The sequence below is a fragment of the Ochotona curzoniae genome, unplaced genomic scaffold, assembly GCF_017591425.1.
Source record: "Ochotona curzoniae isolate NIBS_2020 unplaced genomic scaffold, NIBS_Ocur_1.0 contig_2688, whole genome shotgun sequence".
Taxonomy (NCBI): domain Eukaryota; kingdom Metazoa; phylum Chordata; class Mammalia; order Lagomorpha; family Ochotonidae; genus Ochotona; species Ochotona curzoniae.
In genome coordinates, this window is record NW_024465553.1 from 6,925,302 (window position 1) to 6,938,857 (window position 13,556).

Here is a 13,556-nt window from a genome sequence, read left to right on the forward strand (position 1 = left end):
TGGCTTTACTTGCTTTGTCACGATGCCAACCCTAGGTTATATATGAAATCTAATACATCTTTATAAAAGTCTTGCTTTAGGGATGTAGGATAGTCTCAACAGGAGACCCCCCCCAAGCAGAGCTGTTTTATTTCTCAGTCATTTGTTCTCTGTAACACGGAAAAAAAATTAAATTGTAAAACTATTAGGACAATACCTTCTTATCAAGGAGGGAGAATGGAGATAAAGGTAACAGATAGCTCCATGTTTGAGTTCCTGTTGTCCCGGGGATCTGTTGTGCTTTAAAGAAATGGAAAGCTTGTATGAGAAGAGTTGGCTGTACTTTTTAAAAATTCCAGCTGTCATCTGAAATTCATAGCCTTGCTTTTACAGTGAAGTATTCCCTTCACTGTTCTCTTTAATGTATTGTGCTGTGTGGGATACAGCTAAGAAGAAATTCGCATTGCTCTCTAGCAAGATGGGTTCAAAATTAACTTTTGTCGAGTTGATGCCCAGCTGTTCTTTCGCAGTAGGCTGTGTATTCCTTTGCTGACGCTCAGTCCGTGCTTTGTTTAACTGCGGTGAGGGTGGCGGATGAATGCACGCAGGTGCACATAGATCTTGGTACGACTTGCAGACTAGGAACACCTTGGTAAATTTAACGGGGTTTTTGTTTTTTGAATTCTTTTTCAGCCATTTCCCATAGACATGCCTTTTCATTTAGAATAGTGTAAGATTTACAGAATAATTGCAGGGATGGTGTGGAGACAATTCTCAGCTATCTCACACATTTCCGGAAACTTCCGCTGTGGAGTGTTGCAGTGCGCTAAGGTCACACTGTGGGCTCTTCATTTCCCTTTCTGCAGCAGGTCCTGTGGCGCACAGATCCGGTTAAGCCGCTGCTGAGTGTCACTGCGGTGCCATCAGCATGCCACCTCAACCCCCGCTTCCCTCCGCTCCCTCCCTCCACTGGTGCAGTTTCTTGAGCTTTCCTTGGTTTTTGTTTGACTTTAACTTTTTTTGATGAAGAAAACAGTGTATTTTTCTCTTAACACTAAAGCCACTTTTTCTCCTAAAGGGCAAGGCCGGGGAATTAAATCAACTTTTAAATACGGTTAAGTCGATGCAGGAGAAGGCAGTAACGGTCCAGCAGGAGAGAGACCAAGTCCTGCTGGCCCTGAAGCAGAAGCAGATGGAAGCCAGCGCCTTCCAAAATGAGGTATGCTTTCTCTCGAAGGGAACGGGGTGAGAACGGGAGGGTGAGGAGTCACAGGGCATTTCTTAGTTTTCCTCTGGTGTGTGGTTGAGGGATTCTGACCTCCCAAGGTGCCTTTTTTTTTCTCAAAAGGGAAAACCCTGGTTTATCATGTATGTGAATTTCCCACTTACAAAGTATGAATAAAATGAGGCTTACTGAAACAGTATTCAATCTCATTTCCTGTGGGAGCTTGCACAGAGTACACCTGCCAGATGAATGGTCAAGAGGATTTCAGGAGAATTTTCTCCTAAGCATAAATACATCTTACAGCATGAGAAATTAGTGTACAGTTACTAACTTGAATAATGGGAAGAGGTTTTTGTAAGAGAGTGCCTTGTCAGCAGGGTTGGTGGCCAGGAGCTTTTTGTGGAAGAGAAGTAAAGAATTGTCCTTTTCTAGGTTCGACATTTACATGACAAAGAAACACGGTTAAACCAGGAACTAGAGCGGCTGCGGAACCACCTGTTAGAATCAGAAGATTCTTACACAAAGGAAATTTTGGCTGCTGAACAGAGAGAGGCCAAACTTAAAGAAAAAGTCACAGTTTTGGAAAAAAAGCTAGTTTCATCGTCAAATGCGATGGAAAATGCCAGGTGAGGCCTTCGTTTGTTTTCCTCACCTTCAAGAAAAAAATTCTTGAGCATCCGACTGGGCGGTTTTGAGCGTCCGACTGGGCGGTTTTTTCTGCCTTAGCTCTGTTTGACAGGTGATGAGGTCAGGCCCACTGAAGGTACTTGGGTCAGGCTCGTGTCTGTGACTCTCCAGTAGACTTTCTGAATGTCAGTGTCACTATGGGTGATTGCCCCTTACCGTTCCAGCAGTAGGGGCTGAATTCTGACAGCTGTAGTTAGCTGTGTCCAGCTCACAGAGAATTAATTTCATTTCGTATTTTTTTGTCCATCAGCTGATCAATCTAAGGTTGAACTAGATGCTAATATTAGGAGGGAATAAAGGTAAGATAAATAAATAAAGTGCTAGGTCAGTGTGAAGAATTAAATGATGCTTAGTTTAAGAGACATTTTAGGTGACTAGGTCTCTGCTAATATATTTTAAAATTTTATTTCTTCCAATAAAATATCTTTCTCACTGCAGAAGCATCGTATACTCCACTTCAGGAAAATCACACAAATGAAAATGCCGTGACAGAGTTCCACCCACACAGCATAATCCTTTCTGTATTTTTACAATTTGTATTTGTGGAGCTATTATCAGACACTCAGTGTTTGAACTTTTTAGAACAACTGGGAGTATGATCTGGAAATCCCCAGGCATGTGTATTTTTGTGTTGATGACAAACTATTTCCATAATGTACATTCTGAGAAATGAAGCTTGCAGATCAAGGAGCATTTTAAAACTTGGAATTATACTGCAGTTATTTTTGAGAAAAAGATTCTCTCTACTTATACTTTTGCTAGTGGTTGTACAGCATTTTCTCTTTTCCCTGCATGTTTCTGTGGGAGATTTCAGGAAGCAGTGAGGATGTTCGAAGGGTGAGCCCTTCCCCTGCCCTTGGAGGGTGGATTTTTGTACCTTCAGAATCAAGACAGGAATTACAATGAAGGATCATTTCTGTGTATGCTTCACATTGGCAGGAATGCCGAAACTCTCGGGCAGAAACATTGCGTGTTGTGGTTCTTCTTTGCAGTTTTCAGGCCCTGATGCTCTTTAATCAAAAGAATTTCTTATTCAGCCCCTTTCGTGTACCCGTACTAATAAGGGTCAGGGATGACCTCACTGAAACAGAGCTAAAATCTTAATTCTTTTTCAGAATCAGTCTTGACTCTGTGTTGTGGAAGGTGTCCTCCGCTGTCCACTCGAGCGATGAGTTCAGAGTCGGGAAGGGCAGCGAGAGGGAGACTTGCTTCTGGGCTTGCAGGGTCAGCGTCGGAAGGGCGGGCACCGGACCGGCCATGGCAGACATGCATAAGCTCCCACGCAGCCCCTGCTCCACATTTCTTCCTGGCTGAGCGCTGTGGGCTGTTCAGTCACGGTTACCTTCCTCCCTCTCTGTGCCTTAGTTTTCTCTTGTGATTTGGTTATTCCATAACACCTGTTAGCACAGTGAGTTTTGCTGCATCTGCAAGTCAGCTCCTAGTAATTTTCCATCCTGTGTTGAAAATGGACCCCGGAGGTTTTCTTGCAGCACCACTGTCCACGTGCAGCCAAGCCACGGTGGTTCGGTCTGCTGTCCTGCTCTTTTTTCCGTAGCATGTCTTGCACCTGATGAGTACATCTGAGCCCTGCTGCCTGTTATCCCCATCCCATTAAATGCAAGGCGCTGCACTCTCATATCCAATGTGGACCGTGGTGCGATTTTCCTTTGAACTGAAATAATAGCTTGAATACTTAATAGGGCACTTACTTTTTGCTTGAGGGTGATTGCCCTATTTGTACTGCCGCCCGTCCCATAGAGTGTCAACATGACCCCTCCCACAGGATCTCTTGCACATAGTTTAATAGGTAGTATTTGTTGTATGAATAATTCATATCTGCAAGCTAGATTACGGTGTTTTGAGCCTTACTTAATAGTAACACCTGGCATTTACTGGCTTTTTGAGTGCTGCCATTCTTAACATCATACCAGCAGTACTGAGTCCAAGAACCTTTGAGGCCAGTTTGGATCTTCTGATTACCAGTTGATGCTTAATCCACAAGAGGGTGCTGGTGGGCAAATTCTCTTCAAGAGGAGTTGCTCTTGACTCCAGTAGATTGCTGTTGAGTAATAATTTAATTGGATACTAAGAAGCTAGAAAAACCATTGCGATGTTTTGAATGTGATCATTATACTTGAAGGGGGTTTACCCTGGTAGCTGCATAGAAATAAAGCTCGCTGTGACCGCTGGATCATGTTGGGGCAGGTGTCGGGGTTATAGTACTTAAGGTAGGCGGAAAGATAGCAATAGCAGATAACGCATGCAGTTCTTCAGTGGGGTGGCCTTTGGGAAATCGAGAGTTCCCTGTCACTGCAGGTGTCAAAATCAAGGCGCTATCAGGAAATAAATTCCTATTTAGGTTGGGAGATGGACAGAATGACATTAGAGATGCCTTACAACTTTAAGCTGTTTTTGAAAATTTATTTTATTGTTTGACAAAGGAACATAGAAGTTGGGGCCGGCAGGGGGTAGGGGACAGAGGCAGAGAGAGATCTTCTGTTCACTGGTTCACTCTCCAAATGACTACAACAGCCAGGGCTAAGCCAGGTTGAAATCTGGAGCCAGAGGTTTCCTCTGGGTCTCCTGCTTGAATGCAGGGCCCCAAGCACTTAAGCCATCCTCTGCCTCCCCAAACATATCAGCAAGGAGCTGTATCAGAAGTGGATGGGGGCCCAGCACGGTAGCCTTGTGGCTAACCTTGCCTTGCATATGCCAGGATCCCATGAGCGCTGATTCTAATCCTGGTGGCTTCCTGTTTGGCTTCCTGCCTACGGCATGGGAAAGCAGTCAAGGACGGCCCAAAGCCTTGGGACCCCGCACCCATGTGGGAGACCTGGAAGAGGCTTCTGGCTCCTGGCCTCGGATTGGCGCAGCTCTGGCTGTTGCAGCCTCTTGGGGAGTGAATCATTGGACAGAAGATCTTCCTCTCTGCCTCTCCTGCTCTCTGTATATCTGACTTTGCAATAAAAATAAATAAACCTTAAATAAAAAAAGAGGAAGTAGTAGAGCAGCCAGGACAGGAACCTGTGTATATATGGAATTACAACTTAGAGTTTAGCCTAGAAACACAAGTTGTTAGTCTGTAAATTAAGCTAAACATTTCTTATTTACCTAATTATCAAGGCTTTTTATTATTATCATTTCATTTAATTTGAAAGACAGTGCTTATAACTCCCCACATGTCTGCCCCAGCCAGGACTGGCCCAGGCCAGCGCCAGGAGCCAGGAGCTCCGGCAGGGCTTCCCATCTGTGTGGCATCTGCTGCCTCCCCTGCACACATTGTAGCAGGAAGCTGGAAATGGAAGCGGAACTCAGACTCAACCCAGGCACTCAGTGTGAGCTGCAGGCGGCCCTGCCAACGACTCAGTTGCCGTGCTCCATGCCTGACCCCAGTTCTTAGTGTTTAGAAGGTCTGCCCAGAGACTGACATTGTGACGGAGCAGGTGAAGCTGCTGCGTGATGCCAGCATCCTGTATGGGTACTGGTTCATGTCCTGGCAGCTGCACTTCCAGTCCCGCTCTCTGCTGATGTCCTGTGTTTGACCTCCTGCCTCCCTCGGGAGAGCCCCAGGTTCTAGCTCTCACCATTGTGGCTGTCTGGTGAGTGAACTAGCCAAGATGGAAGCCCCCTCTGTCTGCGTAACTTTCTCAGATACATAGATCTATTTTAAAAAGTGCTTTGTACAAAATTATTTTTTAAATATTTATTTTTATTTAAAAGACAGAGTTACAGAAAGAAAAGTGGGGACAGAGGAAGAAATCTTCCACTTTGTGTTTTGTTCCACAAATGGCTGCAAGAGCCAGAGCTGGCCAGTTTGGAAAAAGGAACCTGGAGCCTCTTCCTAGTCTCCCACATTGGCAGAGGGTCTTAAAGGTGCCCAGGCACTTGGGCCATCCTTTGCTGTTTTCCCAGACCACTAGGTAGGAACTGGATCAGAAGTAGAGCATCTGGGACTTGAACTGGGTGCCTGTATAGAATGCTGGCCCCTCAGGTAGAGGCTTTGCCTACTAACCCATGACACCAGCCCTCAAAATTTCTTTTGCAGAAAGATGACTGAATTAACAAAATGCACTATCTGAGGGAATCTAGAAGTTTCTTTGAAATCTGATTTGAATTTAATGCAAAATCATAGAGTAAAGTAGAATGGTCGATACCAGGGGAAGGGGAACTTAAGTAATGAATATGCCAGTTCAAGGAGATGGAAAGGCTCATGAGGAGTGGATGCTGATGATGGTGACACAGCAATGGGAACATGTTTGCTGCCCCTGGACTGTCCCCTGGACAAACGCTAACATGATAAATATTGTGCATATTTTACCACCATAAAAATATGTAGGAAGATGCTTCCATAAAGTTGTTTCTTCTACTGAAGTATCTAAGCAGACAGAAGCAATTTGCCTGTTATTGTTTTGGTTTGAAGGCATCAAGCCAACGTGCAAATAGAGTCATTACAGGAGCAGCTGAGCACAGTCTCCAGGCAGAGGGACGAGGGTGCCATACAGCTCTCTGCGACCCAGGAACAGCTGAAACAGTCCTCTGTGTCCATCAGGAACCTGCAGATGGTGATTGAGCACTTCCAGCATGGTAAGGCCGTCTGCTTAGATCCGCCATGGCTCAGCCCGGGCAGGCCTGTGAGAGCTTACCCCGTGTGGTGAGGGCAGCGAAAAGCAAGAGCCATCAAGTCCGGGAGACTGCTTTTACAGTTAAAACAGAAATGACAACATTGAGTATTGGTAAAGTTTGTCTTGGTGCCCCACTGCCAGTTAAGGTGGGAATTGAGGCAGGGTGCAGAGAGCTCCTCTTGGAGCACACAGGTGCGTTTTGAGCTCCCAGCTGGAGGCTCAGCCCTTTACAGAGTTTTACTCATCCATGATTATTGGAGACATTCACCAACCTGCCCCTGACTGCCGTGTCCTTGGAGAGGCACTTTCTCCCATCGAGAGCACCTTTCTGTAGAGTTTATCTTGAGACTTGTGGTGCTTTTTCACGTTCCGCCTCCCATCCCGAGAGGAACCCACTTCAGCTCATTTGATCACCCATTTGTTGATTCACTCACTTGCTAGTTCCTGTCCATGACGTACCTGCTAGTGTGGGTGGTGAACAGAGGGCTGAGAGTAATAGCAAAACAGGGTTTCATACTTGTGTGTCCAAGCAGAATTTAAGTTTGTTCCTGTATGTCCCTGCTTGGTTATAACTACAGAAAAAGTTCTAAATCTGCTGTGGAGAGGCTATAAAGAAAAAGTTTTGCCACAGAGGAAAAGCTCGAGTGGAGATGTGAAGGGAGAAAAGAGTCCATGAAAAGGCAGGAGGGAGAAGCGAGAGGCAGAGCCGACACCGACTCGCCCGGTCAGGGCTGCCCGGGTCACCACCCAAGCACGTGTCTTTCCTTACTGAACTGTTTCTGTTGATTTAAAATTACAGGTGGTTTGCTTCCAACTTTATCACTCGTTAACAGAATACTAATGTAACTTTTCTTTTTTCTTTAGAGGAAAAAGTTAGATATTCTGCTGAAGTAGAAAAACAGAAGCAGCTTATAACCGAGTGGAAGGACAAGGCCGAAGACCTGCAAGTAAAAGTGACTTCCTTACAAGTATGTCACGACAGTTTGCTCTTGTAGACTTCATTCACTCGTGAATGGCCGCTCGTGGGGTCCCTGTCTTGCAAATGATCTCTCAAGCCATGCTTCAGTGGCTGCTGCGTGTCCTGCCCCAGGCTGGCCCTGACGTGAGCAGGTGCTCAGGAGTGGACACGGAGGGCAACGAGAGCACACTGACGTTGTCTTGGCACGGGTAGATATTTTAGAAATCTGCAAGAAGCAATTCCAAAGCCATATAAAACTTACGTATTTTTTTGACTTGAATCCTCAAGATGTCTTTTCATAGCATCTTCTCTTTTCCTTTGGTTCCTGTAAAAAGGCTTTTTTAAAAGTGGGCTCCACCTTGGGTTTCTTAGTAGCATGAGGTCGTACAGGTATCACATCCCCAGCTGTGGCGTGAGGAACTGGCTCAGAGCTGTCTTGGCACTTTGGGTTACGAAGCACGCTTTAAGTCTACTTTTTTTTTTTTTTAAAGATTTATTTTTAATTATTTTTTCATTGGAAAGGCGGATATACAGAGAGGAGAGACAGAGAGGAAGATCTTCCGTCCGATGATTCACTCCCCAAGTGAGCGCAACGGGCCGATACTATGCCAATCTGAAGCCAGGAGCCTCTTCCGGGTCTCCCACGCGGGTGCAGGGTCCCAAAGCTTTGGGCCGTGCTCGACTGCTTTCCCAGGCCACAGGCAGGGAGCTGGAAGGGAAGCGGGGCTGCCGGGATTAGAACCGGCGCCCATATGGGATCCCGGGCGTGCAAGGCAAGGACTTTTAACCACTTGCGCCACCGCGCCGGGCCCTAAGTCTACTTTTTAAATAAGCTTTTCTCCTTCAGGAACGTTTGGATGAAGCAAATGCTGCATTGGAGTCAGCATCAAGACTGACAGAACGATTAGAGCTCAAGGAAGGAGAAATTGAACAACTTAAAAACCTAAGTAGGTTCGCCTTTTCATTTCCTCCTCTTGCCTCAGTAAGTGCTCAGTCAGGTGTCATGTTACATCACGCATTGGCAAAGCGGGATTAGACCAGTTCCAGCGGGGACTTCCGTGTCCATCTCCTGTGACTATGTTGAGTTTGTTTTCCTGGATGGTGAGACAGTCCTTGGTGTGAGTTGTCACTCTGTGGATCACCAGGAGAGTTGACTTAGGCTGATGCGATTGTTCCCAGTTAGGCTCTTCCTGGTCAGTTCATGTCGAAAGCCATCTTACTTGTTAGGATTGTGTTCGTAGATAGGAACAGCATTTGCTTGTGTGGCAATACTCAGTTTTTAGAATTGTAGATGCTGTTTCACACCACACACTCATCGTCTCTCTCAGCTTTCTCTGTCAGCTCCTTAAGGTGTGTCCTGTGCTTGGGGTTAAGACCTGAGGTTACTGGGTTGTTCCAAGTGCTTGGTTGAACCAGTTGACAACGTGGTGGGTCCTTGAGTCTGATTTCAGGCAACCATGAAGTTGAAGCTGTTCTAAGACTGAATGTCTAGGTAAGGATTCAAGGTTATTGGAAAGGTGGTCTTGGAGCCTCGGACTGCATCAACCTTACGTGTCCAAAGTAGGCACTAGCAAGATGTATAACTGAGTTGAAAAATACATAGCATATCATATAAAGTAAAAATTAGAAATAGACCAAAAAAAAAAAAAATAACAGATGTAATGTTAAGGAGTACACACAGTGCCTGGATCCTCCGGCAATGTAGGTAAGAAATCCTGGTGCCTGGGTGCTGGGGACAGAGGCTGAATCCAGAGGGAGGGGGAGATGCAAGGTTTGTAGGAATACAAAGTAAGAGATTTGCAATAAGGTTTAGTTGGTCTAGGTTCCTCTTTGTGTAAAAGCAAAAAAAAAATCGCAGTTATTATTTATCATAAATACATAGGGTTCATCTGGAGCACTCACTATGAGCTAGAGAAAAATCTGGAATTATGCTTGTACAACTGGTGTTTGAAATGGCAGGCAGGAAGCCAGTACTGCCCAGACAGGAAGGGGAATGAAGAGGCAGTTGGTTCTGCTGTGGCTTCTCAGTGGTCTGTTTCCTTACATTAGCTAAGTGTTTGGTATCACTTTTATATCTCCAAACACAAATGTGATTTTGTTTCTCAAAGCTGCACTTTTGATTTGATAACATAAACAAAAATTTGATTGCCCTGATTGTTTCAAAAGAACTCTTGTATATTTTCTTTCCTGGATCATTAAGTGCTTTAAATGTTGATTGATGTTGTAATACTGTACTTTATTTTTAACACAAAACTTGGCCAGACAGCCAAAATATTTGCCAGGAGAAACAAATTTGAAAAAGACAGATTGGCTTTTGATGCAAGAAAGTACATAGTGATTTAAGTTATAGAGGCAAAGTATTGTTTTGTTTCTGAGTATCTGTAGTCTAATGATTAGTTGATACACTGTTTCAACATTTAAACAATATTAGGAAACTCACTTTAGAAAAAAGTATTTTATTCACAATGGCTGCTGATGTCATTGCTACCAGAGATGTGGTGATTCCGATTGGTCAGACCTGTGAAAAGAGAACTATTGTGTGTGAGCCCAGTGTTGAAGCATTTGATTGATGTCAGCCTCTGGAAGTGAGTGTTGTGTCTGCAGCTGTGGCTGTGGATTGAGCATATCTGCAGGCCTTGTATTCAAAGGATGAGGCTGGATGCCTGGCCAGGGTTAAGTACTTAATGAGAAGCGACTGGTGTCATGTTAAGAGCTGTTTGAGACTAGTTGTGTTTTTATTTGTTGATTGATCTGTTTACTTATTTAAAAGGCAGAGTTAAAGGAGAGATGAATCTTCTATCCACTGTTTCACTCCCCAGGCCAGACTAAAGCCAGGAACTTCATCTGGGTCTCCTCTATGGGTGCAGGGACCCAAAGACTTGGGCTATCCTCTGTTGCTTTCCCAGGTGCATTAGGGGAGCTCGATCAGAAGTGGAGCAGTCAGGACTCAAACCCTATGGGATGCCAGCATTACAGGTGGCAGCTTAACCTGTTATGCCATGACACTAACTCCTTCCTTTTTCTTTTCTTTTTTCTTTCTTTTTTTTTTTTTAAGAGCAGAGAGATAGATAAATCTTCTATTTACTGGTTCATTCCTCAGATGTCTACAATAGCTATGTCTGGTTCAGGCAGAAGCTAGGAACCTGGACTTTCATCCAGTCTGTCATGTGGGTTGCAGACACCTGAGCACTGGAGCCAGCGGGTGATGCTTCTCAGGGTGCACATTAGCAGGGAGTTGCAACAGAAGCAGAGCTGAAAGTCAAATTATATATATATTTGTATATATATATATAATTTATATATATATAATTTGTTTAAAAAAGTCATTTGGAAAAGAAAAAAGAAATGACATGTGGCTTAGCTACATTGTGGATTAGTAATTTAAGATAGTACTTTTTTGGGCCTGGTATTGTGGCCTAGTAGTTAAAGTCCTTACCTTGAACCTGCCATGATCCCATATGGGTGCCAGTTCTAATCCCGGCAGCTCCACTTCCCATCCAGCTCCCTGCATGTGGCCTGGGAAAGCCGTGGAGGACAGCCTAAAGCCTTGGGACCCTGCACCAATGTGGGAGACCAGGAAGAGGTTCCTGCACCGGCCATTGTGGTCGATTGGGGAGTGAGCCATCCGATGGAAGATGCTCCTCTCTGTATATCTGACTTTGTAATAAAAAATAAATAAATCTTTAAAAAAAATAAGATAGTACTTTTTTAATTCCTCTGGAATTTCATTGAGTTCTCCTGTGACATTTATTGAAGGAAAGAAAGTTCAGTAGAACTGTATGCCAGAGGTAGGCTTTCAGCTACAAGTTTAAAACTGTTTAGGGACCAGCTTCATGGCATGCGTATTAAGCACCTACGGGGGCCAGCGTCCCATATGAACACACCAGTTTGATATATACCAGCTGTTTGAGTCCCTGTACCCATGTCACTAGCAGAGAAGAAACTCCCGGCTCCCAACTTTGGATCAACTCAGCTCTGGCCATTGCAGCCACTTGGGGAGCGAACCAGTGAGTGGAAGATTTCTGTTTCTCTCCTCTCTCTGTAACTCTGCCTTTCAAATAATAAATAAATACATCTTTTAAAGATTTATTTTTTTATTATTTTTTATTGGAAAGGCGGATATACAGAGAGGAGAGACAGAGAGGAAGATCTTCCGTCCGATGATTCACTCCCCAAGTGAGCCGCAACGGGCCGATACTATGCCGGTCCGAAGCCAGGAGCCTCCTCCGGGTCTCCCACGCGGGCGCAGTGTCCCAAGGCTTTGGGCCGTCCTCTGCTGCTTTCCCAGGCCACAGGCAGGGAGCTGGAAGGGAAGCGGGGCTGCCGGGATTAGAACCGGCGCCCATATGGGATCCCGGGCGTGCAAGGCGAGGACTTAACCACTTGCGCCACCGCGCCGGGCCCCTAAATACATCTTTTAAAAAATAGAATGAAAGCCATCTCCTCCTCGATGAGCAAAAAAAGGAGGAGAGCAGTCTGTAAGCCCTCCGGGTGCTGTGGTGAGTCCTGCTGGCATGCAGCAGGGCCGTGGCCGCTGTCCTCTTCCTCGTCAGCGTGCCCACGTCCTTCCTGAGACACAGGCTGCTTCCCCCGTGCCGAGACCTTCCCACGCAGGTCCGTGACACAGTGTGATGTCTTCCATGAACAATTCTGAGTTATTGAGAGTTTTTGTGAAATTGTTATTGATAAGAAAATGCAATTTATAGTCATAAGTGGTGAATATCATGGTCTGCAAAGAAAAATACCTTTTCATACACAATTCCGATTTAGTTATAAAATCTTGGTCTGCTGATTTGTATCTGTATCTTAAAGAACCTTGTCACTTGTTTTTTTGTAAAAAATTATTTAGTGATTGCTTTTTGAAAAATCTATGATTAAGAATGGAAAGTTTCCACAGAGTAGTTCTTTTGGGGAAAAAAAAATGTAGAATAATGTATAAAATCAGTCCCAGTAAAATCTGCTGTAATATGAAGCCCAAAGACATTTTAGAACTAGAAGTATAAAAAGAACTTAAAATGTTTTTCATGGAACTACCTTTACAGTGCTGGATAGTAGAGTTTTTATTTTAAATAAAGACATTCCATTTTCCAGAACATGATTTATACAAGAAAACATATAATGTCCTGTTGAACATAGGCCAAATACATTCCCAGACGCTTTGTTACCCAAGTCTTTTGAGGGATTTTTTAATAGATATTTTTGGCAGAAGTGGTGATTTTGGAGGAAACATATAAGAAGTACCAGATGCAGTTTTCTGAATTGCCATAAATGGTTAAAAAGTTACTTGTGATGATAGAAACATCTGGGTACACTAGACCGTGCCAAAATTTGAATGAAGAAAAAGTGTGTATCAGCTAGGTAAATAAACTCTTTCTCAACTGGAAAACTTTATTTTTAAAATATTTCCCGAATATTAATATCTAAACCATGTTTTAGAAATTGAAAATTTTCAAAAATTCTCTAAAGGAAAAAATAAATTACATAGTAAAGAGAATGTTTTGATTTCATGTATTTTGTGAACTTTTCATTTCTTCATGGATGGATGAATATTTCAGAACATAAATTGTTTTTGTTGCCCTTCCCAGCTATTTCCTATCCCAGAGAAAATCAAGGGTTGTTTTGCTCTATTAGCTGCTGTACCCCAACCCTAAAGGAGGCAGGCAGGCATAGGCCACAAGGGCCCTGCCTTCTGAATCATGGAGACAGCTGATGGGAGCGGGTAGGGGTAACACACTGTCTCAGGAGAGGGCTCTCCAAGTGGTGTCGGTGGCGTGGAGCAGCAGGGCTAGTGAGAGGTGTGCTGGGGTGCTGGTAGGCATGCTTGGGGAACTGCTGGGAAACGAACTGCCATAATCTGGAAATTGGCTGACAAAGTGACTGAATGACAATAGCCAAAGCCTGTGGGTGTGGCAAGTGTTGATGCAGCCTGCTGCTGAACAGGTACTATGTGGATGGGTCGCTGGATGGAGGAATGAAACGCTTAGGTGGGTGGGTGGGGGTGGGGGAATCATACAGGCAAGTGGTAAACGGGTCAGGATGATCCTGGGAAACGGCAGGCGAGACCATGTGGGGCCTGCATGAATTG

At 44.5% G+C, this 13,556-nt stretch overlaps 1 protein-coding gene across 1 annotated transcript in view; it reads left to right on the forward strand.

Moving 5' to 3' along the window:
- TRIP11 (thyroid hormone receptor interactor 11) overlaps positions 1 to 13,556 on the forward strand; it is a 54,876-nt gene that overhangs the window by 29,930 nt on the left and 11,390 nt on the right. The window contains exons 11-15 of the mRNA XM_040975147.1: positions 1,058 to 1,198; positions 1,637 to 1,830; positions 6,312 to 6,475; positions 7,378 to 7,481; positions 8,319 to 8,418. Of these exons, the coding sequence (XP_040831081.1) occupies positions 1,058 to 1,198; positions 1,637 to 1,830; positions 6,312 to 6,475; positions 7,378 to 7,481; positions 8,319 to 8,418 (703 nt within the window). The remainder of the gene's footprint in view (positions 1 to 1,057; positions 1,199 to 1,636; positions 1,831 to 6,311; positions 6,476 to 7,377; positions 7,482 to 8,318; positions 8,419 to 13,556) is intronic.